The 25,360-nt window shown below is 38.6% G+C and overlaps 1 protein-coding gene across 9 annotated transcripts in view; it reads left to right on the plus strand.

Moving 5' to 3' along the window:
* Positions 1-25,360, plus strand: part of Myh10 (myosin heavy chain 10) — a 139,198-nt gene that overhangs the window by 49,173 nt on the left and 64,665 nt on the right. For 7 of the 9 annotated variants that reach the window (XM_033762793.1, XM_033762792.1, XM_010614957.2 and 4 more), the window contains exons 5-8: positions 5,462-5,564; positions 6,188-6,217; positions 11,378-11,470; positions 24,338-24,401. In XM_033762793.1, coding sequence (XP_033618684.1) covers positions 5,462-5,564; positions 6,188-6,217; positions 11,378-11,470; positions 24,338-24,401 — 290 coding nt within the window. The remainder of the gene's footprint in view (positions 1-5,461; positions 5,565-6,187; positions 6,218-11,377; positions 11,471-24,337; positions 24,402-25,360) is intronic. The other 2 variants (XM_019206159.2, XM_033762797.1) reach the window with 1 other exon arrangement.

A 25,360-nucleotide genomic window follows, 5' to 3' on the forward strand; every position in this document is an offset into this window, starting at 1 on the left:
CCCTGTTTTTAAAAAAAAAAAAAAAAAAAGTGTGGTTCCCAGCAAGTGGATTGGGCTCACTTGAGAGTTCTGCAGCTCTGGGCCAGGCTCAGCCAGGTCAGCTAAGACTGGCTCTTGTGTCTGGGTAGGTGCCTCCCCCAACTCCAGGCTTTGTTTGAGTTAGATAGCTCTTTGCGTGGTTGCCAATTGTTTAGATGTTTTCAGTTTAGAGTAATTTTCATACCATTTTAGTCAGCGTTTAATCCTTTTGTTTTCAAGCTAAATTCAGCATATATAGATAGCCTTAACTAAGAACAGTATAATTACATATAATTGAAAAGCGTGCATCTGAAGTATGCTTTTGCTGAGCCATTTGTATTTGTAACCTAAATGCCTGTGAAGGTACAGAAGGTAATCCTGTCACCCCGGAGTTCCCTCCCCTGCCCTCTCAGTTATGCCTACCCCCACCTCTTTTCATCGTCACTATTTTTTCTTACTTTTAGATACCACAGTTGTGGTGTTCAATAATAAATTTCCCTGTTCATATCTACTAGAGTTACATTGTGACCCAAAACCTATAAAATGTGAAGTGACACATCCCAGATCTTGAAAGTGTGATGTTCTAAGCAGTGGTGGCAAACCTCTGGCACATGTGCTGCAGTGGGCTGTTTGTATCATTAAAATGTTCACCATCGCTGTTCTAGGGTCTCCTGAAAACCCAAATAAAGACCCAAGTACGGTGGTGGCGCACATGTATAAAATCCCAGTACTCAGGAGGTTGAGGCAGGAGGACCTCTGTAAGGTCAAGCCCAGCCTAAACTATATAACAAGACCTTGTCTCCAAAAAACCCAAATAAATCCAAATAAAGTACTTTAAGAGCATCTTCTTAAACTTAGTTCAAAGCAGCCAAGCCAATTACATTTTCTTCAAGAAAACAGTCAACTTTATAAGGTACTCATTTAAGTATTTAATCATCTTTATTAGTACTTGTTTACACACTATCACAGAAAATACAATTAGAAGCAACATGTTATTTGTTCAGTAAACATGTAAGCAGTCTGGTAGCTTGTCTTTGAGCTTTACTTTCTTAGTCCCTTACCCTCTAATTTACTTTCCTCTAAAGGATTAACTCTAATTTACCCCCTGGTCTCCTCTGCCCACTACTTGCAGGAAGCTTTGTTTTTTCAGTCTCAGGTCTGCACTTTTGGGCCCCCTGCTTGGCCATTGTTGTGGCAGCACCCTGGTGTTAGGTGTTCCGGACACTAAGATGTCCTGTCTCCAGAGACGTCCTGTCTCCAAGGAGCTAAGTCTCTCGCTCATACCCAACATATGAATGAAATGGATAAAACCCTTTTGGGAATGTTGACACTTCATTGCATTAGAATTAAAATTCACAAAACAGAGTCACCCTTGGTGAGGAAATTACTGTCTTCTTAATCATTAAGCTCCCCTTTTAGAGAATAGTCTAGTTACATTCAGTGGCTCTCAGATTAGGCAAGCCTGTTAGCCCTGAGTTTTTCTCCTGTTGAGTATATTTTAGTATAATGTAACAATTTTAAAACAATGGTGCTTTACAATAGGCTTCTATCAATAGTTGACAATAGTTTTTTTGGCAAAGGAATTTTATCTGTCATATACAAAAAAGTACATTAGTGGTGATGGCAGAGCTAGCCTTAATTGAGAGCACATTTTAAAAGTTTTAAAATAACGAAATGAATAGAATTGATTATTAAATAGCTAAGGGAGCAGTATAGTGGAGACACAGAATGTTCTTACCTCAGAACTTCTCATTTCTGTGGAGTAGAAAGTGTGGTACCTAATGGGAAGGAAGAGGAGAGGGAGGATAGGTGTGAGGAGAGGAAGGTTTTTCTGCTTTGTGTAGGAATTTTCCTGTAGCATTGTACAACCTCAAGGAGTTATATAAGCTTTTCCTAAACAACCAAGCACCCTGAAACTCGGTGGCTTAAAAGAGTGTGTTTCATGCAGGTGGTGGTGCATGCCTGTAATTCTAGCACTTGGGAAGCTAGTGCAGTTGGAAAGCCATTCGGTGGTCAGAAGTCTGATATTCTTTTTTGTCCCAGCCCTGTCAAGTGACCTCAGAGCCCCTCTAGACCCCAGTTTTTTTCTGATGAGTCTATTTTATGTGTCCTTAACTCAAAACTCTGGGGATTATTAGGTTGCTTTAGAATTGTCTCATTTCAGATCATAACTGTGTTATGGGAGGAAAACAAGTATGCAGATCAACTTAAAAGTTTTAGAAGTTCTAGGCAAAATTACCAGTCAGTTAAAAATTTTTAAAATAGGAAAAAATGTTGTAGGCAAATATGCAAGGGAACTAACATCTTTGCACATGTTATCTCTGTTAATCATTACAGTGTCCCTGTTACCCATTTACATACCACTGTCACTTTATCCTAGACCTGATAGGAATTTCTACTAATGTGATAGAGGGAGATTTGAACCTAACCCTAATAAGCTGCGTTCTAAAGGAAAAAGTTTTTAGGAAATCACCTATTAGTGTACATACAGGTGTGTGTGTGTGTGTTATGTTACAGAGGTGGTTAATATGTATTTAGTCTTTAAGTAAAGCAAGAATTTAAGGCAGAGGATGTTTTTTAAGCTAAACTGAATTTGGTATCACACATACCAGAGTGAATAAAAACAAAGAGAGGCACTTCTCATTGAGGAAATCAAGATTCAGAAGGAATTCAGAGGAAGAGCCCACACTGTGTTAATGATCTTTTCTTCTTTATGCTGTTCTTTATGTTATTATATTTTTGTTTTGAATTGCATTCTCCCTTTGAGAATTTGAAAATGTGAATTCCTTCAGGCTACAAAGTCCTGGGAAAAGGTGACAGATGCCTTCAATCCCAGCAGTTTGGGAGGCTGAGAGGCAGGAGGATCACATGTTGAAACCTAGCTCGGGCATTTTAGTAATTTAGTGAGAATCTGTCTCCAAATAAATAAATAAATGCCTGCGATTGTAGTTCACTGCAAGGCCCTGGGTTCAGTTCCCAGTACCACCTCTTCAAACAAAACAAAACAACAACTCCTGATCTTTTAAACCCAAATGTGCTTCAACACAGACAGGACATCCCCAGCCAGAGGCTGTTTTATTTTTAGGTTAATTTCCTACTTGAACTAACTGCCTGAAGAGGTTCCTTTTTCAAAAGAGCACCTGACAGGTCCACAGCCCTTGCCCTAACCACGGGTGCCGCACAGGCCAGCAGTGAAACCAACAACCACTTCAAAGCTAAGAGTGCTTCACTGTCCAGGACCAGCGGAGAATTTAGGCCTAATTGGCCTCCTCTGTGAGCACAAAGGAGAAAGGCTGCACTCAAGGTGACTGTGTATAAGGGAAAAGTTAAGACAGCTGAATTAAGTTGTTTACCAGAGAATGTAGTAATGGGTATTGGAGACCAGATGAGCCTTGTATTACCTTGATTGCTTGTGGCCGTGTTTGGATAAATAAAAGCGAGGTGAGCAAAAGGGTCAGAGATCCTCTACCTGCTAGAGGTATTGAGTCCTCTGGCTGCCCTGTTCATTCCGGTGTCTCGCGCCCTGCCCTCCCATCAAGGAGGAACAGAGTAAGTGGGACTTGGGACCTGGAGTAGCCTATACTTCGATATATCTCTTGTTTTCTTGGCAGGAATGACGTCAAATTCTCTTTGACGTCATCACTAAGTTGAGGCCTTGGCTTACTGTTTGCCTTTCTGAATCTTTCAGAAGTCTGCTGAGCTTTCTTTTGAGTTCTCTTAACTTTTGTTCAGACTTTTATTTTCTCTGCTCCCATTTGAGTTAGATATGCCATTTTCCATTTTCCAATCTTATTTCTTTAGCATAATAAGATCTGTTTGAAACCAACAGCCAATATCATGCTTAGCACTGAAGTACTAGGTATTTTAAATAAAGTTAATAGGCAGAGAAAATCATTCTTATTGCTGTTAAGAAATTATACTTGAATAAAATGCATATTCTTTGCTATGACCTCTAGGGTTTAATGCATCCACCCCTTTCCTTCTTCATTAGTATGTCTCCTGCCACTCTCTGACTTGATTATTATTTGTATGAAACCCTAGCAAGTGGCTGGAAATTCCTCAAACCCGCCAGGGGGACCTTTTGTAGTGGGGCCTTTGCAGCTGTTTTTCATCTGCCTGGACACTTTCCCAGCTCTTACCTGTCAGTTCTTGCTTGTTTTAAGAAGGTTTCTCGCTGACCATCACATCTGGAAGTTTTCCCTTCTCAGCTTTCTTTTCAGCATCTTCCTTATTTCCTTTCTTGCATTCCTCAAATCCTGTGATCATCTTACTTGTTTTTGTTATTTATTTTGCGTCTCTTTTCCTAAACTTCCTGCAAAGACGTGTCCCTACAGCTACATCCCTAACACTTAGAAAAATGCCTGAGAAGCATAAGTTGATTAATAAGTATTTGTTGAATGGCTGAATGAATGTGCTACTGAATGCATGAGGAAAAAATCACTATGTCCCTTGTATACCACTGGTAGTCAGGTAGTAAATGTAATGATGAAGGACATCGGTAACAGTGGCGAAAACGTATTTTAAAATCCCTAGGAACAAATTCAGCACACAATGTATAGGACCTTCATTCATTCATTTATTCAATTCTGCTTTTAAGTTATTCAAATTGAGATTCTTGGTTGTAAAGATAGGTTTGCTGTGATATTATCTTAGGGAACCTTACGTATTTGAGCAGATGCCAGCATTCAGCTATCCCTGGGTGCCTGGGGGCTAATCTGAATTTCAGGTTTAGTCCTGAATAGAAATATAGAGCAGCTTTTGAAATGTGCCAGCTTCATTTGTAGATATGAATTATATAAAATGATGATATTTGTCAGTGTTCAAAATAAAATTCATATAGTTTTACTCACAACAAATTACCTATTGCCTATGTCTACACTGTGTGAGATTACATGGATTAAAAACAAAGACCCACAAGCAAGCCCAGCAGGCCACACTTCTGGGGTCAGGGAGAAGCCTTTATGAGCTGTGTGCCAGCTGCCACATTGATGCAGAGGAGAGGGTCGTCTGAGCCCTGTGTGAGGGGCCACTCACCAAGGCTCTCGACACCTTTGAAGATGGAGTCGATAACCAGAGACCTCCCAGAGTGCTGTCAGCTCTTGCAGATGGCTTCAGGATTTGTCTTCACAGTGCTGGGTGTTTGTGTTGCACAGGACCTTTCTCACAAATACTTGTCATTAATTTCTCTTTGATGGAAGGCCCCACTTCTACCAGCCAAAAGTGTTTGGGGACATTTCCCATCTCTTTCTGGCATCTACCAAGAATTATTCAATACTTTTCTTAAAAATATAAAAATTTACTGTTGATAGGGGTTTCTTTTTAACCTCTACTATCTCGTTATTTGCTATTTCTCATTCTGCTTCAGTTTAATTGTATCATTTATAATTTTTTAATGAGTGCACTGAGCTTTTTTTAAAGTACCTGATGTTAATATTTCTTTTAGGGGTGAATCGGGTGCTGGGAAGACAGAAAATACTAAGAAAGTCATTCAGTACCTTGCCCATGTTGCTTCTTCACATAAAGGAAGAAAAGATCATAATATCCCTGTAAGTTTTTTCTCTGTTGTTGCTTTTTACATCTTAGTCTTATTCTTTTTAATTTCAGAAGTAAAACCAAGGAAGCACGTCTACACCACACAGTGCTCTGAGTTGCCAGCTCCTGTGTCCCACCCAGTGACACTTTCATTTTGTTTCTCTCAAGAAGAGGGTTTACAGAAAATGCTATTTAACAGATTTTTTAATAGGGTAAATGGGGATTGTGATTATGGCTAGAAGCGTCATTTCTTAGAAAGCCTTAGTGAGAATGGTTAATAATCGATGAGCAATGCTTATGTAGATTTCTAATTTTCTACCCCAAAACAGGTCCCCAAACAGTTTTAATACTTCTTGCTCACCTTGCTGAGTGACCTGTTGTTGCTGCTTGTGACAACTTGAGGGGAGGGGAGAGATGGGAAGAATCAATGGTAGAAAAGGCAGAAATGTCGAATCTGAATGTCAGTTATCTTTAATTTTTAGAGATGCAGAGGTGGTAGTTGATACAGCCTGAGAGAATGCCAGCCAGACCAGTGGCCACATTTCTAAGCTGCACACTGGCTTGGTGCTTGGATATGGCTACTGCTAGGGAAAGACCCAGACTTGCTAACATTTGCTTATCTGTTTGTAATAAACAGCAGGACTCACCCAAACCCGTGAAACACCAGGCAAGTGCTTTTCTTTATGCTTCTTAGTATTGAGTGTTTGCACTGATCTGTCTTTAGATTCTCTATCAAAACAAACACCATCCTTAGTTCTGAGTGGAATCTTTTTTTTAAATACTTAATTTTGAAAATTTTTTGCTTAAAGCCTTATTTTTTCATAAGATGTAGCATGCCATTTTGCTTTACATTTATTTTCTAGATAAATCTTAAATTTATTTTTCCCTTTTATCATGACATTGAACTGCATGTTTATGAAGCCTATAAATTTATGGTTTTATCTATCAAATACTAGGTAGAATCATCTTAATATTTCTGAAACACATGAAAACCTAAAGTTTTGTGGCATTATATAGTTTATGCTGATATGTGTTTTAACCTAAAGACCTCATTGTATTTAATTTATAAAATAAGTTAGAATTCTCTTTGTGCTATGTAAGTAGTGGAGTATTATATTCCTACTTACCAGTTGCCTGTCATTCAGCTCTGTAGAGCCTAACAGTGAACAAACCACAAGCCAGAGCAGGGTGCCCATCTCCTGCTTCCTGGAGGAGAGGGAGGGCAGAACTGAACCAAGACAATCCTTGGATAGAGTCAGCCTCTGGCCTGGGATATAATCTTTGCCTTTGCATTAGGTTGACTTTGGTTTGTCTCTTTTACACAAGTGTGATGATGTAAAGCCAATATAAAACAACAAACAGTGATACTGAGTTTTGGAGATGATCGGTGAATATAAAGAAATGATGGTATGTACCTAAAGGAATTGTCACAGATAACGAAATTCCCAGATTTATTTCTTCAAATTCTAAAGATATCACCAGGCACCAAAACTGTACCATATGAAGGCCTGTGATGTTTTTTTGCTCCTTGAACACAGGCAGGCCAGTGATACAAATTTGGCGGGTTAATGAAATGATGATTATCCTGTGGGCTATTTAAAAGGCTTCTTTGCCAGTTAAAGAAGGACAATATGGACTAGAGACCAGCTTTTACAGCACTAATGAAACAGTGTGAAATAAGTGGTCTACAGATTTAGGCTTTCCAGATCCTCTGTGGAGCACAGGAGTCACTCGTTATGGCTAACATCTCGTTTCGATGTCATTTTAAACAAGAGTTGCGATGTTGTGAGTAGCATGCCAATCTTTAGATTTTAGTGTGGGTCCGGTCCATCCCTGGGGAGCAAGTTCTCCCAAAGAAAGTGGCTGCTGCTTTGGGCCACACTTTGCTGTCATCGCTGGCTTGCATGTCCACTGCATGTATTTGCTGTGCACAGAGACCCCCGTGCTGCCTTTCTCAAGTTTATTGTAGTAACATTCAAATAGTAACTGTGATGATGTTTTTAGAAGTACAAGAAGAATTCAGGTTCTCAGTTTTTCTTCTGTAACTCACTTGGGGGAATGCTCAGCAGCATGGCTGGGAATGATCACACCCTGCAATGTCCTATCCAGCAATTAGTTCTCCCCGCTTGGCGCCCCTATCCGTGACTTGCTCACCCCATTTTTGAGAATGATTACTCACGAAAGTCGCAATGCTTAAATAAGTAAACTTTAAACAAACATTCACCTGTGAATTGTTGGTGAATTTTCAAAGTTGAAAGTCTTATTTGGCTTCTTGCCCTCAGTACCCACCAGCCAACTGCAAGCACAGTATCATTGCGGTCTTTCTTCACAGTTCGCCGTAAGAGGCCCTCAAAGTCAGTCACTGTGTGTGCTGCTGTTACAGAGCCTCAACACAGTGCAGTGTGAGAGCAGATTTGAAAATGATTCATTTCTAAAATTTGACCATTGCCTAAGCATGATTCCTACAAGCCAGACCACCTGCCTCTGCTGTTCAGGTCGTCTTCAGGTTGGCTTTGTATCCTTCCTTGGCCTTCTGTAGTGACTTGAACCGAGACAGAATGCGATAGCTGGCAAGTGAGGTGCAGAAATCAGAGCTTGCCATTTGAGATTAGAGCCTGGTTTCCAACATGTATTTGACTGTGGCCTCCTGCTTATAACCCTCCTCTGGTGGTCAGAACATCTGCAAGGTGCAGCACGATCCCTGGACCCTTGCTGACTGATCTGGAGTTTTGCAAGGGAGATACATTTCTTAACCATTTCAAACTCATCCTACATCAATCAGCAAGCATATATTATATACAATATAATAAACATTAAGGGTATAGTTTTCACCATGATTGGTAAACCATTAAACATTATATAATTCTAAATACTTAGAATATTTAAAAAGAACTTCAGTAGCTGCCGCTACTTTTCTCCCCTACATCCCCAAATAACATTTCTCATTTTTATATTGACTGGACACCAGGGCCAGGCTTGGTGGCACACACCTGTAATCCCAGCCACTCGGGAACCTGGGCAGGAGGATCATGAATTCAACCCAGTGTGAACAGCTTTAGTGAGACTCTGCCCCAAAATAAAAAATGTGAAATAGGACTAGGAATATATTTCAGTGGTAGAGTGCTTGCCCAGCATGCACAAGGCCCTGGGTTCAGTTTCTAGTATGGAAAGAAAATAAAAAAGAAACAAGGAGCATTGTCTTCTTCTCTGATGGTTTATAAACACCTTTGTGTTTTGGTTAAGAGATGTTAGCACAATAATTATGAAATTATTCAATGTATTAATAATCATGTATCTTAATTGTAAGACTTCTGGTAATTTCTTAATCATAAGACCAATTTTGTACATTTTATAATATTGACTTTGTGCCAAGCTGTATGGGATTTATGAGTTTTTGAGATCTTACTTGGTCTCATAAATGTCACAGATCCATTAGGAGGGAAGTCATAATATGACAGACACCATTAGCACAGCAGAAATGACAGCAAGGGCCTGGAAGTGCTGAGGCTACAGTCAGGATGGCATCTGTGAGAACCCTTAGCCCAAATCTTGTTGCTGCCTTTTTGGCTCACCATCATGCCCTCCCCAGACACTACTAGAATGTCCCAGGAGCTCTCCTTCATTCATTCAAACGTTTGCAGAGCATCATTTTCCCTGATACTGACTGAAATAGGCAGAGGACATATAAAGAAGGGACAGAATCAGTAGAACACACACACACACACACACACACATACTAAAAAAAAAGACTAAGAAACTGGACTCAAAGAATCCTTGTAGTCACTATCTAGGGGATATGAAAACAAGACACTTTATTTCCACGGTAGGAACACTTGGTTTTAGTTGTTGTTGGTGGTGGGTTTCATTTTTTGTTTTGTTTTTTGTTCTCTTCTTTTCTTACCGTACTAGGGATTGAACACAGGGCCTCTGCACTGAACTACAGCCCCAGCCTCTCTCCTCATTTTTGAGACTTGTTCTCACTAAGTTGCCCAGGCTGGGCTCAAATTTGTGATCCTCCTGCCTCAGCCTCCCAAAGTGCTGGTATTACAGGTGTTCATCACCACACCTGGCAGAAAACATCTTGCAGAGAGATTATGAAACTCTTCTAATTATGATGTGAAGAATAGCATGAAATTTAAGAAATCCATGTTTTGTGACCCTTGATCTAACATGTGTAAAGACATTACCTCACTTATCAGAATATCAGTGTCTTTGTGACATTTTTACATTCTGATCCCACAAATTGAGTTAGGTTAGGGGAAAAAAAAAGAAAACAAGGAGGAGTTTGCAGAGGCTCAAAACAGTTGATGCAAAGCAAGAACACTTGTTAGCCAGTGGCGTGCTGATGGAGGTGAACTTTGAAAGGCAGTCTATTCTATCACAGAATAGAGCACAATATGCATTCTTAATGATTACACTCCAGCCATTAAAATTGTTCCAGGACACCATGTTTAAGAAAGTTGGGCAGTGTGAAAGTTTTAGAGAGATTTATACCAAAACTAGTCTTGTATTTGTAAGTCAGTAAACTGGAAGATTCACTCTACAGGGAGAAAATTACCTAATGCCCCAGGAGTGAAGCATCAGTGTATATGAATTCACAGGACCCACGGTTTTTGGTGGGCCTGGTTCCTGACTGGTTTCAGCTGAACACGGTTGTGGATGGTAGTTGAGACCTGTGACAGCGGGGCAGTCCATGTGGAAGTAATGGGAGCATGCTTAATGGCCTTGGGGACACTGTCCTACCTTTCCAGCGGGGTCCTGAAGCTAAGATCTTAACTTGATCTCTTGGATGTCACTGTCCATTAGGAGGGTAGTAATACCATGACATCTATTTGTCCCAGTTTTGGAAATTGATAGTAACCCAATCACTATATTACATGATTACGTGACAGATGGCCTCTGGTTAGAAAATCTTACATGAAAGTCTTTGCCATCATTTTTGCTTAGTGGGACATTTGCTAGTGGTGTCCTTTTTTCTTTAGTTCTGGAACACTGTGGGTATTTTAAAATATAGGGGTAAGATTTGTGTTTGGAAAAAGCAGATTTATTTAAGTCATAAAGATGATTCTGAAATTACATTCCAGAAATACATCACCTTCCAGTACTTTTGTCAGCCAGAAATGGTATCATGCTGTTGTGTTTCCTGAGTAAAGCATGTGTTAGTATACGTTCATCTTTTATTAGTAAAATGTTTGATGGTCTACTTTGTATATAAATGTAGTGTAAAGAATACTTTATACGAAATGCGTTATACTTGGCCTTATCGATCTAAGCAAGTGAGAACCTTGCTGTCTTTCCTTGCTCTGAAAGTGGAGGCAAGCACATTGTTCTGTCTATACTATTGAGATACTGTGGGAGAGCCTTTGGGAAAATGGAAACTCTTACACCAACCAACACAGTGGCAATTATTAAATTAGTCACTTTAAAGGCAGACTAAAAGTAAACAGAAGTGATAAGTATTAATATATTCTTAATGGCAGTCATGCTAAATTTAACTGTGGAAACCAGTTGATTTGCTTTATTTTCAAAATTCTCTACCTATTTTATGTGTCGATGTTTAGGTTGATGTTTTCCATTCAGTGTGACATTTTCCGTGTTATTACTTTCTGGAGACCAGTTTTTTCCTTTAACAGAGCCTTATCATAATCAGGAACAAAAGGCCAAAATGGGTTGCTTAATGCCAGACAGGATGAAGATACTGACAAAGAGGGAAAGTTTGTATGGGCTTTTTTCTTTTTTCCTGAGGACTAGAATAAAAATATTAGATTAACATACATCTGTTTTTGTTTATGTGTGTGTGCGTATGTGTGTGTATAATGTCTTTTAGGGGGAACTTGAACGGCAGCTTTTGCAAGCAAATCCAATTCTGGAATCATTTGGAAATGCGAAGACTGTGAAAAATGATAACTCATCTCGTTTTGTAAGTTTAAAGGCACCAGAAACTTTTAATTTGTCAGATTTCTAACTAAATGTCTACTGTGTTTAAGCAAATGAATTGATTTTTCTTCCTAGATTTTAATACAGTAAAATCTTCCAGGAGCCACATCTTGAAGAGTAAAAAGCAATCTGAAAGTCATTTTAATTATATGTATTATATGCAAATATATAATTATGTATCATTATATGGACATGAAGTTGTATAACTTCTGTGAACATATTTCTTTGTTTTTGATGTTAGTGGTTTGGTGTGGAGATAAAATGACAGGTGTGCTGAGTCTGTAGCATTGCAACAGGTATAATAAATGCACAGTAAATGAAGCTGGCATCAGGTAAACTATCCTTTTTGTATCTTACTGTTTCTATGGGATATGGACTTCTGAGTAATTTACTACTGTTACTTCTCTTTAAATTTTTTTCCTAGCTAATTTAATTCCTTGAAAGCTTTTCTGCCCTTCTCCATTTGAGTAGCTCTTGCATTTACCTGAGAGTATTATACTATTACCCATGGGACTTCGGTATTCAGTTATTTCTGCTTAAATTATTCAATTTGATTTTTTTTTCTTTTTTCTCCATCCTCTAAAATAGTAATACAAATCAAGAAGGCTAGGATAGAAGAGAACTGGATTCTAACAATTCTCTGGAAATTTGGGGGAATCCCATAACATTATGCTATACCTTTCAAAACTGAACATATAAAATCATGGTGTGCATGTTAATTTTCTGGTTGCATGATTTGTGGGGTTAGTGGCAGGACCAGACTCAACTATCACAGTTTACCCAATAAACACAAGGTAGCCAGAAAATCCTCTGTATTAGTTTCTCGGGCTACCATAACAAATAAGCACTGACTGGGTGGGTTAGACAACAGAAAATTATATTCCCACAGTTCTAGAGGGTAAAAATCTCAGATCAATGTGTCACCGTGGTTGTTTTCTCCTGAGACCTCACTGCTTGGTTGGTAGCTGGTTATCTTCTCCCTGTGCCTTGACATTACCTTCCCTCTGTGTGTCTGGGTTGCCTCTTTACAGGGATACGGATCTGTTAGGGTCTGCCCTCATGACCTCATTTTAGCAGTTCCTTCTTTAAAGACCTTCTTCCCAGATATAGGCACATCTGAGGTATTGGGAATTAGGACTTCAGTGTATGACCTTTGAGGGGGGACATTATTCAAGCCCATCACACCCATCACTTCCACTCAGAAGTAGGGGAGGTGCAAGAGATCTTTCAAGTTATATAAGAAGTAAAGATCTGTTTTCTTGGAATACTCTTTGCTCTTAGTAAGATAATATTTGAAGATTTACTTAATCCAAGTTCAGTAAGTAATTATTTTAGCCTCCTGAGCACAAAAGTGCGGTAAAGAATATACCTATAACAGGAGGAGACAGGTCTGTTACTCTGGATTTATAAAAGGCCTAAGGAAACCAAGATATTTTAGAGTTCATTCATTCCGAGGATCATCCCTGTTGAGTCTGAGCCACAGTTAAGTCTTGGATTCTTCCTACTGAAAAGCCCTGTGTTTAGTGGCTATGACATGGGATAGGAGAAGCAGTGAGCTCCCCGCTTTGGTATGTGATTCTCCACACAGATTTGCACGTACTTCTTCATGGAAAATCCTTCATTTTACCACATAAATTAAGTTACCCATCTCTTCTGACTTTTCCCCCCTAAACTACACTCTCAGTTCAGGGGAAACATTTCATCTGTGCCCAGTTGTCTCATTTTTGCCTGGAAAAGACAAATTGCTATTAAACTATCATTTGTGTTCTTTGGTAAAAATGTAGTGATTCTATTACAAAATAGTAAGGATTTCTCTACCTACCAGGGTATGTTTTCACTCATTATTTTTGTATTTGGGACAGATATTATTGTGTTTTAGTTATCTATTGCCATGTAATGAATGATCCTGAAACCAAGTGACTTAAAACATTTATTATCTCACAGTTTCTGTGTGTCAGAAATTGAGTAGCAGCTTAGCTAGGTGGTTCTGGCTCAGGGTCTCTTGTAATTATGATGCGGTTGGTTAGAGCTGTAGTCATGTGAAGGCCTGACTGAGGCCAAAGGATCCTTTCCCAAGCTCACTCAGCTAGCATTTGGTAAGAGGCCTCAGGTTCTTCACAACTGTTGGCGGGAGGCTGTGGCTCCTCACCGCGTTGGCATCTCCACAGGCTGCTTGAGTATTCTGCTTGGAGCAGGTGATCCAAAAGAAAGCAAGACAAAAGCCACTCCGTGTCTTTTTTAGCCTACCTTTGGAAGTCACCTACTATTTCTCTGTTGTGCTCTGTGGGTTCCACCAGCCAACCCTTTCGGTATGTGGGAGGGGACTATGCAAGGGTACAGATACCAGAGATGGGAATCATTGACCCCATCTTGGAGACCGGTGACCACAAGTCCTTAGAGAGATCTCCATCATGGACGTCTTGGTCTTGATGTAATTGGCATTACTCTGGATGGGTCTAAATAGGGGGTCCACAGGGGAGTTGGTTGAGTCTGGAGACATGTTTGTGTTTTCAGCTGTGGGGAAAGGTAGTGGTATTCCGCTGGCTTCTGATCAAGCGAGGCCAGGGATACTGCTGAACATTCCACAGAGCATAGGACAGAGAATCACCCAGCCCCAAATGTCAGTTACACTGAGGTAGCAAAACCCTGCTCTAGGCTGTTCTGAAGGTAATCACTTTCTGTAATTTATTTGCAAAGTAATATTTAAGCTTCCTTAATACTTATGCATTCTGATCCAAATGTTGATATAAATAATTTTGGTAGGAATCTGTCTCATCCTGCTGGTAGAAGGATTGCAGATTGTTTTTTAGCCATTCTAAAGCAACACACAGGGAAGGAGTAAGAACCAGTCATCTGCACTCGGGAGGCTGAGGCAGGAGGATCACTGTGAGTTCGAGACCAGCCTGGGCTACATAGTGAGTTCCAGGTCATTCTCAACTACATAGTGAGACCCTGTCTTTAAAAAAAAAAAAAAAAAAAAGAACCAGTCATCTTATCTAAATTCTCAGCAAGCCCTGTTTCAGCTGAGGTATCACCTTCCAAAGTGCTTGCACTATTTACTATATAAAAAACTTCTAAAGGTGGTATTTATAGAAAGGTGTATTAAAAGATACACAAAGACTGATCTTTGTTTACATAGGAAAAAATTTTTTATTAAGGCAGTATTGTTATACATAGTTATGTACCTTTTTTTTTTTTTTTTTAAACAGCACTTCTTGCACTTGCGAGGAAGGCACAGTGCAACTGAGCTAAGTCCCCAGCTCTTAGATATAGTTATTCATTCAACCAAAAATAAACAGGTATCTTCAAATTGTTGACTTTGGACTTTTTAATTCCTAAAAGATCAATGCTTATTGATAATTTATAGTATTTTTTTGGAAATGGCAGCTTTCTACTATTATAAGACATTAACTGCACAATACTAAAATAAGTAATTGCTCTTAATAGTTTCATGAAAACTAAATAATACCACTGATTGAATAATGTTCAGTTGAAATATCCCTTTAGTATTTTTTGTTGGTGTTGCTAACACTTTGGTCCTCTAAGGGATTGAAAGTAACCAGTATTGACTCGTTTTTTCAGTTAAATTATGGGTAATTTTGATTTTTTTCTGTTTGTGCAGTTCAATGAATTATTAAGCCTCTGCTAGGGATTTAGCTCAGTGGCACCGCACCTGCCTGGCAAGTGCAAGGTCCTGTATTTGATTCCCAGTAATAGGAAAAAAATATTATTAATCATCTATTCTTTGCCCAGCAACAGTACAACTTAATTGACATCTCCATTTGGATATCTCATAGGTTTCTCAAATTTAACATCCTGCATAGAAATTTTTTTCTACTTTCAAAATTTATTTCTTTATGTCTTGTGTCAGTAAATGGTACTGTCACATAATCCAGTTGCTTAAGCTTAAAATAAAGGTAAAAATCTATGAAGACAAAATACCTAGGAATCATTCTTGATTTGGCCTTTTTTTTTCATGGCCTATGTTCAAGTTGACAAGTGAATCCTGTGGGTTAAAATTCTGGAATCATGTTTCATATCTATCCACATTTCTCCCTCTCTCCCTCCTAGCCCCCCAGTTAGTCCAAAACCCTATCTATGTGGTGTTCTCTGTTTCTTCCTGTTGCATTGTTGCACATATTTCCCTCATCATAGTTATCACAATCGCTAGCTGATACTTTGCTTATTTATCTTTTCCCCTATGAAAATGTAGAATCTCCTCCAATAGGAACCTTTCTGCCTTATTCTCAATGTCCTGGCACCCAGAGGTACATAGGAAGTACATTCATAGGCTTCCTTCAGTTAATATAAGGTAGCCCAGTCTGTGCCACTCTTCTAGGCCTGGAGCATGTGTCAGTGGGCGCATCTCAGGTCAGCAGCCTCATAGAGCTCACCTTCTTTCTGGATTTAACTCTGAAGTGTTTTGTATGATGTGCCTTCAGACGCAGATGCGCCTACCCTGTGCTAGGCCCTCTGACAAAACTGTGTGCCCCAGTTTTGAGCACAGATGAAGGTTGTGTGTGAGGCAGTAGCTTTTTGACAGCTGGGCCTTGGGATTGGTGTCATACTGAAAAGAGTAATGCAGTGTTTAAAAAATGACTGGTGCATACAGTGAGATCTCATGTAGTCATTATTTATGAGCCACATGCTTGCAGTGAAAATATTTGAAACTATAAACTCCATAAGCTTTAGAAGCCATTTGGTTTCATTTCTTTGATCTGATATAGAAGACTAATTTCCTGAAGAATATCATTTCTTTCAAAGATGCTAGCATATGGTTTGTATTACAGGGGGATTCTTTAGGAGAGCATTATCCATATGAAAATAATCATTCACAGTTAGTCCAGTTCCCTGTTTATGAGAAGTAAAATGTTTTCCAGATGGAGTGCATTTATGTCAAAATGAGTCTCTCATAATGAAACTTTAAAAACAGGGACTTCAATTTCAAAATGATTGTTTGGGTCAGCAGATACATCTCCCCTCAGACAGTTTCAGCAAGAATCACTTTCTCCATTTGCACAAATCTCCCCCACACTTTTTTCCAAACTGACCTATGCTGATTTGATGGTTCCCAAGTATTATGTGCCTTTTGGTAGATAATTAGCCTCCTGTACTGAGAGCTAGGTAAAAGTTGTAGGCATCCTCCCTCTAATTTGACTCCCAAGTTATAATGAAAGTGAGTCGAAAATCTGTACTCTCAACTGTTTATTAGCCAGCAGGAACTAAAAATACTGTGTAAGGTGAACAGAGCCCAGCTCTAAGTACTCTACCCAAAACTGTCCCTGAAAGATCTACCGAGGGGGAGGGGACTATAGCAGAAGCAGAATTCAGTTTGTGCCACACAACCAGCATCCTCCAAGCCAGTGGCTGCACAACCATTTTAGAGCCAAAGCTTCATGAGTGGTCCCAGCGGCTTGGCCTCCTGGATTGCTGGAGCCGCCAGGCCTCAGGAGGGATTGTGGGTAGTCTGAGTATTTCTAATCAATCCGTGTCTCTTAACACCACTCATGTTACCCTGGTAACTCCTACTATCCATTACACTAACAAAGCCATTTAGTTTACATCAAAACTCATTTTACTAATAACAAAGCTTCTGGTGTGGTTTGGAGATTAAGAGAGCTGATGCATTTAAGGTGGCCATCTGGCCTTTGGATTAAATGCAAGCTAATGACTCCTAGAAAGGGTTTTCTCATGTAGGGCAAATGCTGCCTCTAGAATGAAAATGAAAACTAAACCAAACACATATAAGATATCCTAGCTGTGCCAAAGTGTTTTAAAAGTCAATTATAACTCCTGGACCTGCTTTAGATGCCACTTTATTCAAAGGAAGACTATTTTCAGAATATGAAACAAACCTGATTGTCCCTATTTTAAGTTGCTGACTAACAATTAACCTAGGTTTAATTACTCCAAATATATTTTAACTGTTCCAGAAAATAGTATTATTGATTTGGAACAAATGACATTCCTGAAACTTAATTAGGTAATTTTATTCCTTTATGGTATCAAAGTACCAAATATGTCCTTTTGCACCTTTTAAATGAGATTCTTAACAGTTTATGTTTTAGAGCTGGGCTGTAGCTCAGTGGTAGAGTACTTGCCTAACATGAGGCCCCAGATTCAATCCCTAGTACCACAAAAGTAAGTAATTCTTAAGAATTTGTGTTTTACACAGAGAGGGAACTCTTAAGTGTCTTTGCTGTTCAGCACACTTAAAGTGGTCCAGTTCTTGGATTGCTAAAATCAAAATATCTAACAATAATTAATATATAATGTATTTGTCATATTCTTGATTTTTAGATTCTAGAGCTTTGGCTTATGATGAAGACTTACTGGTTACTACGTATGCTGTTTTCAGAGATGTTAGGTTTTCTGGGGGGATCATAGAGAAGAAACGGGGGAAGGAACCCCCACACGCATATTCCTTCTTCCCCTGCTGGAGCTCCTGCAGCCCTTTCCCCAAAGTAGTTCCTCTTTCATGTCCCTCTGCCTGACTCTTGTCACTTAGCTCAGTGATGTTTCTTGGCTTTCACGATAATGGCTAGAGCACTATGATGGCTATGGACCCAGTTCTGAAAAAGGAAATTTGGCTGGGGAAATTAAAGTACTTGTATTACACTTTGGAAACTTTGCTTATTTATCCAAGTAGGTGATCACATGTCTAAATTATTTTGGAGTATTTCTACATAGGTTACCTATTCAGCAGGCCAAGGCCTTAATTTTCTTCAGTTTCTTCTTTTGACTCTTAACTTTTCTATTTTATAATCTCTCATGAAGTAAGGAAAAAATAAGTTTACTAAATATAAAAGGGACGACTTTTACGTTCAAAGTTAACTGTGTGATAACATTATCTTACTGCCCAAATAAGGAATTGCTTTTGTTTGACGGATATTGACCTACCAGTTTGTCTTGAGATAATAAAAAAGGAATAGAACATAGTATAAGGAGTTGAAAGCTTCAACAGCATATGGAGATATGCCCAGTGAAGTCAGACATGTTGGTGAATGCTGTAAGTTTGTATTACTGGATGTAACAAATTTTGTAAGTGAAATATTTTCTTAAGTAAGATTTAGGTGATGCCATATGATTTCAATTAACCTTTCTGTGGTGTTAAAATGAGAAGTTTGAGAAAGTGTTTGCTTGGGCAGTTCTGTTAGTAATGTAACCTTTATAGCTTTGGAATAATAACATTGCCTTTTGACTACTGTCTCTTAAAATAGCAGCTCTTAATTAACTCAATGAGGTATTGTATAGATGATACAGCTGTTTTAAATTTATAAAGAATTTTAACCCTCACAACATCAGAATTCAATTTTAGTTTCTTTTTTTAAATGGTTCTATAACTGTTCATATGGTGTAATAGTTTAACTTTATTCTTTCACAAGCCATCTTCCCAAGACCAAAGACAAACTATGCTTATCTTTAAAATAGAATAAATTTATTCTCTTGTAATTACCATATGGATCCATTGGGCCATTTTGTAAGCCTTACAGTAAGAAGTTATTAGTGATCTTATTTTTTCCATATCTTGAAACATTTTGTTTTTGTCATTTATTACCAAGTATGCTAAAAAAGGATTAAAATAATAAAAATAAGAATTGCCTGGAGGATACTACAATAACTATTTCATCAGCCTATAGCTTACTTATTGAGGTACCCAAAAATAAAAGAAGAGTAGATACACATTTTTTTGTTGGTGGTGTTTTTTTGAGTCAGGGTCTCACTATGTATGTAGCTCAGTCTGGCCTCAAACTTACAGTGATCCTCCTGCCTCAGCCTCCCAAATTCTGGGATTACAGGCATGTACCACCACGCCTGGCTTAGAGACAAATTTTTGAAGTATTTCTAGCTTTCAGTGATTGTTGACAAATTAAAAATTTCCATTTTCTACCCATAATGGTAATTTGGCATTTCAAAGAAGGAAAACATTTCACAGGTACAGTACAAATCAGAAGATGAATGCATAGGGACAGCTAATACTATGAACGCTAATAATGGTGGTGAAATCAAGTCCATTAGCAAAGTCTCAGGTTAAGTCTTCAGCTGATAGCCTGTTCTCAAACTCAAGAATAAGATACATTTCTAAGGACAGAAAGAAATAAAAACCATGGCATTAGTATCCAGTTAGTCAATCAGTAGGAAGGCTTCTTTATTCAGTTTTTGTTTGTTTGTTTTTGTTTTTGTTTTTGGTACCGGGATCAAACTCCTGTCCTTTGCACTTGCGAGACAGGTGGCGGCACCACTGAGCTGAATCACCAGTCCTTTACTCAGTATTTTGCTACAAGAATCTAGACCATTTGTTTCACTCTGTGATGTTTGTGTATTAAAATGTGTGTGATATGGTTCAGAAGGAGACAAACACTGAAAGCAGGTGGATATATGGAAGTTACTAGAAGGAAATAGATGGTAGAGAAATGAAAAATTCGTTGGATTGACCATTCTCATTTGTGTTTGTGAATCTGAAAATGACAGTGTTTTACAGTTACAGAACAAAACAGGCTTTTTGTCTTCTCAAAATTATGAACTGTTAAAGTTTTAAATACACAAGTACTGCATTCTGACAAAGCAAGGGTATTGCTGTAATAGGTGAGAACCTGTTGGTGGAAGCGAGATTGGTGCCTGCCAGCTCTTAGTCCAGAATGTTGTATCACTCTGACAATAACTATCGATTTCTCTACAATTTAGAAGTTGAAATCAGGTTGCAGTGTTTCAGGAATCACTGCTCTTTAGAGTGGTTCAATTATAAGCAAACTTAAAACTAGATAAGCCAGAAGTTCCCTTGAAATTATGATTTAGCTTGAGACAAGGAATGCACTGAATCAACTGTCAGACCGCTTCACTCAGGCAGTGCTGTCCGATGACTTCCGTCCTCTGTTCCCGTAGCGCCCCACCAGCCATGTTGTTCTTCAGGTATGAAAGAGCTCGGTCTGGTGTCCTGCTTAGGTTTGGGGGCAGCAGGTCAGCATCTCTCAATGCTGTTAGTACGTTTATTTATACAAGGGTTATTTGTTCAAAAGTAATATTTATATGATGTCACAGGAGCTTTCCATTATCAAAAGGACATTCAATGTGGGTGTGTGTCAGTGATCGATTGTTTACCCTTGTACCACAAAACAAAAACCTTAAAAAAAAAAAGCATAAATCCAAACAAAACTAACAACTTCCTCAACTATTCAAAGAAGGACATTGTCCAGATTTATCCAACCAAACAGACAGATTGTCATTTTGTTATGTGACTCCTAATAAACAGGTTCTCTAGAAGAAAATACTAAATGCTGTGTTCTGATGATCAGCAGCCTCCTGATAATGGATTTGCATTGTAGCCTGCACCAGAATGTATATCAGTACCTCAGTAAGTTTGGTGACATAAGATCGGTTCTCTCCAGGTTAGGGGCATAGCAGTTGTGGGTGACTGACACCCTTCTGCCTTCTCAGGGAATCCTAGTGCCACGTATATATTGTGTTGTCAAATAGTCATATATGTTAAACTCATATTCAAAATGTCTCCAGTTTTGTTATTTTGGTGTTTTATTATATCAAATTAATGTCTGTGTGTGACTCTTAAGAGATGGTCACGGTCTGTTTGCCATGAAACACCTTTACTTCTTAGAGGAATTGTGCTTTAACCCCTTTTGTGGGGGACGGTGGCTTCAGGAGACTCAGTGGAAGGCGCATCTGCTAGGGTGATGGCATAGCCTTTCGTGTGTCAGTCTGCTGTTGTTTCTCAGTCCAGAGCAAAGCTCTTAGACACTAGAAAGTAGAGTGTGTATATTTTTTTTGATGGGGGCAGTTAGAAGGGCACTTAGGTGTGGGGAAGGAGCAATAAGGGAGCTCTTTTTTTTTTTTAAGAATCGGTTCTTTTTATTCTTTATCCCTTCCCTTTCTCTCAATCTCTTGATCCCATTTCCTGCTGAGAACCATCTATCTCCCTGCTTGCATTAATCTGTCTTGTTTTGCTCTTTATTTTCACTCTGGGCTTCTCATATAAGAGAAACAATGCAGTATTTAAGCTTATGTGAGCCGTGTACATGTACCAACTCCACACAAGGAATATAAACATGTACTGCAAACATGTACAAAAAAAGGAAAGGAGATCGAAGAAGGGAAGTGAAAGGGGATTTTAAAAAGGAATTAAGATGTGTTCTGTATACTTTGTACTGGTCGTAAAAGAATGGCCAAAATGTTTCTCAGAGTACAAGTCACACGTCACACTGTACATTCACCATTGTTATTCTTTAGTTATTGTGTGATAAAATTTTGTTTCCTATAGAAACGAGTATTTTTAATATTTTCTTTATTAATACCTACTTGTATTACATTAAAGCAAAAATATTAAACAATATAGTTTAGAAGCTTCTGTGGTAGCTTCCCCAAACTGACCACTCTTTTTTTTACTTATGGTAGCACTGGAAGACAAACATACTTGAGAGAGTGAGAAGGGTTCTAACAATAGGTAAAAGAATGGACAAGGGGCCTGGAAATGTAAGAAGTGTGTGAATCTGATGATTTTTACTTTAATCAGAAAGGAGCATGTTTAATGTGTTTGTATATTTTAAACATTTGGACCTACTTAGGACGCCCTAAGATACTCTTTCGATTTTTAAAAAATTTTACATACATTAAATTTCACCATTCACAATTCATTGAATATAGATAAAGGTCAGTTGTCAAAAAATTGTCAAAAGGCTCAATTTTCCCTTCCTACCACAACCTTGAAATCACTATTTTCTGCCCCTATAATCTTGTTTTCTTTGGAATGTCAAAGAAAGAATCCGCCTGTATTCATGTTTTACATCTTGTTTCTTCCACACACCATAGTGCTTTTTAGATACATCCTTATTGTTGAGTTTGTTCCTTTTTATTGTTCTGCAGTATTCTGTTGTAAGACTGTGCCACGGTTTCTTTCTTTTTTTTTCTTTTTCTTTTTTTTTTTTTAAGCTTCTCTGTCTGATTTATTTCACTTAACAGTATGGTCTCAAGGTGCAACTATTTTCTTTTTTATTGAGTTTATTGGCATATTCCAGGTAGACAGTACAGTTACATTCATTACTGGGATCTTGTACCTTTACATGACAGGTCTTGGTTCTCATTTTTTCCCCTTGTCCCTACCAGTTCATGGACTTTGTGTTGTTTCCTGTTTGGGCTATGAATGGCTACGAATATACGTGTGCAATTCTGTGGACTCATGCTTGTATTTCTCTTAGATAACTATCTAGGAGTGGGACTGTTGGATCATGTGGTACCTGTGTTTAACTTTTAAAAACTAGCAAACTCTTTTCCAAATGACTGTACCATCTTGCATTCTCCCCAGAGTTGTAGAAGTCTGGTTTTTCTTTATCCTTGCTGGTCTTTCTTGAAAATTGTAGCCATTCTAGTGGCTATGTAGGGGTATCTCACTGTGGCTGTTTTAATTTTGATTTCCTTAATAACTCATGATATTGGCCTTTTTTTTCCCCCCCTTCTGGGAATTGAACCTGGGACCTTTATAATGAGCTACATCCATTGCCCTATTTTACTTTTTGAGACAGGGTCTCATTAAGTTGCCCAGGCTGCCTTGAGCATTTTCTACATACTATTGACCATTCAAATAACTTCTTTGACAAGGTATTCGTTCAAACCTTTATTCCATTTCTTATTGAGTTATGTTACTATTGTATATTTTGCAAATATTCTCCCTACACTGTGGCTTTGCATTTTCTTTACAATGTCTTTTGAAGAACAGAAGTTTTAATTTTGATGAATCCAGCTTACCAAGTTTTAATTTTATGGTTTATGCCTTTTGAATTCTGAGAAATATTTATCTAATTTAAGAGCATAAAGATTTCCTCCTGTTTTGTTTGAGAAGTTTTAGTTTTTTAGTCTGTGCTCTATTTCAAGTTAATGTTTGTATATTGTATAAGGGTCTAGATCATTTTTGTTTTGTTTTGCCACTTTTATTAAAACCCATAAACCTTGGTACCTTTGTTGAAGATAATTAGCCTTGCGTGTGTAGTCTATTTCTAGACTTTGTTCTGCTCTATCAATCTGTATCTCAGTGCTTGTACAGATACCACACTGTGATAATAAATTTCTAGTTTTTTGAAATCAAATAGTAGAAGTCCTCCAGCTCTGATCTCCTTTCTCTTTTTTTTTGGTACCGGGGATTGAACTCGGGCCCTTGCGCTTACAAGGCAGGCCACCAAACCACTGAGCTAAATCCCCTCTGTATCTCAGTGCTTGTACAGATACCACACTGTGATAATAAATTTCTAGTTTTTTGAAATCAAGTAGTAGAAGTCCTCCAGCTCTGATCTCCTTTCTCTTTTTTTTTTGGTACCGGGGATTGAACTCGGGCCCTTGCGCTTACAAGGCAAGCTACCAAACCACTGAGCTAAATCCCTGGCCTATGATCTCCTTTCTCAAAACTACTAACCTCGTTGTTTGTTGTGATTATGGTCTATTTATGTTTGTTTTCTCTCTTTTTTTTCCTTGAATGGATTTGTTTCCCTAGGAAATTACCTGTATTATTCAGATTTTCGAAATCTTATCAGAGGACTAGATAGTGCTCCTTTAAAGCTATTAAAATCTCTCCTATCTCAGGTTATTTAGAAAAGCTTTTTAAAGGTTCTAAATGACTAGTGTTTATTGCTTTCCTTTAGTTGACAGTTCCTAGTTTTGTTATGTTGTAGTCTGGGATGGTAGTCTATCCTGTTGCTGCTTTTTTTTCCTTTTTATTTGAGGCAATGTATAAGATCCATTTATGTAGCAATTCATAGATGCCTGGCAGGGTACTTTGTGTTACTGTCTTACTTTAGTGCTCAGATCTTCTATGTCCCTATTCATTTTCCTGTTTTTTTCTTTTTATTTTCAGGGCAAGTTTATTCGGATCAACTTTGATGTAACTGGCTATATTGTTGGGGCCAACATTGAAACATGTATCCTTTTTCATGCCCTAGTTGCATGCCCCAAGAGAATGGGTCAGTCTCCCTTCAGCCTCACAACAACCTTTGGTGACCTCACTCCTGTTATTCAGGTGGGCACAGTTACATTTGCAGATACCTTCAGCTATTGAATATTGACTCCAGAGCAGTGTGGATATTTCTGTTGTTCTTGAGACTAGGCCATAAAGTACAGGCCTAGGGAGATGGGGAGTCCTACGGTGTTTGTGTGCTTGTAGGACATTTAGGTGAATGTTACCCACAACTATTCTTCAGCTACCATCTTTAGTTACTTTCCTGTCACTGAGACACAGTCCCTAACACCCACAACTCTAAGGAGGAAAGGTCTACTTTGGCTCACACTTTGCAGAGCTTTCAGTCCATATTCAGCTGCTCCAAGGCAGTGGTGTGGCAGTGGAGAAACAGAAACAGCTCATGGCGGAGCAGTGGGAGGCAGAGCGATCAAGGAAAGAGGGAAGAAGACAGGTCCTTCTAGACCACACTCCCAATGCCCTGGGCTTCACCTCCCAACCTCACATTGAGCTATAAACTCACCAGAGGACCCATGCGGTGATGGTCATCACCTCCATGGAGTAGTCACCTCCCAGGGCCCGTCCTAAGATAGCATGATAGCTTTGGGGGACATCTAGATGTAAAGCATAACAGCTGCTGTTGTGTTCGCCTGTGTTTTACTGTGTGCTTCTGATGTTAGTAGGTTAAGCATGTACTCAGTAAAACGAGTCTTAAAAATTACAGAGTTAAAGTAATTTCGGTTAGTATTAAGTAAAATAAGTTAGAGGAAAAAAATAAAATGCCAAATCTGTAGACTCCTAAGCAACGTCACATGCAAAAAAAGAAGAAGAAGAAGAAAATGTCACATGCACAGACTGGCCTTAAGAAATAACAGGTACATATAAAACAAATTTGGTTAGAGATATAATAAAACAGAAGAATCC

The sequence above is a fragment of the Fukomys damarensis genome, unplaced genomic scaffold, assembly GCF_012274545.1.
Source record: "Fukomys damarensis isolate Sample0158 unplaced genomic scaffold, DMR_v1.0_HiC HiC_scaffold_13, whole genome shotgun sequence".
In the NCBI taxonomy this organism is placed as follows: domain Eukaryota; kingdom Metazoa; phylum Chordata; class Mammalia; order Rodentia; family Bathyergidae; genus Fukomys; species Fukomys damarensis.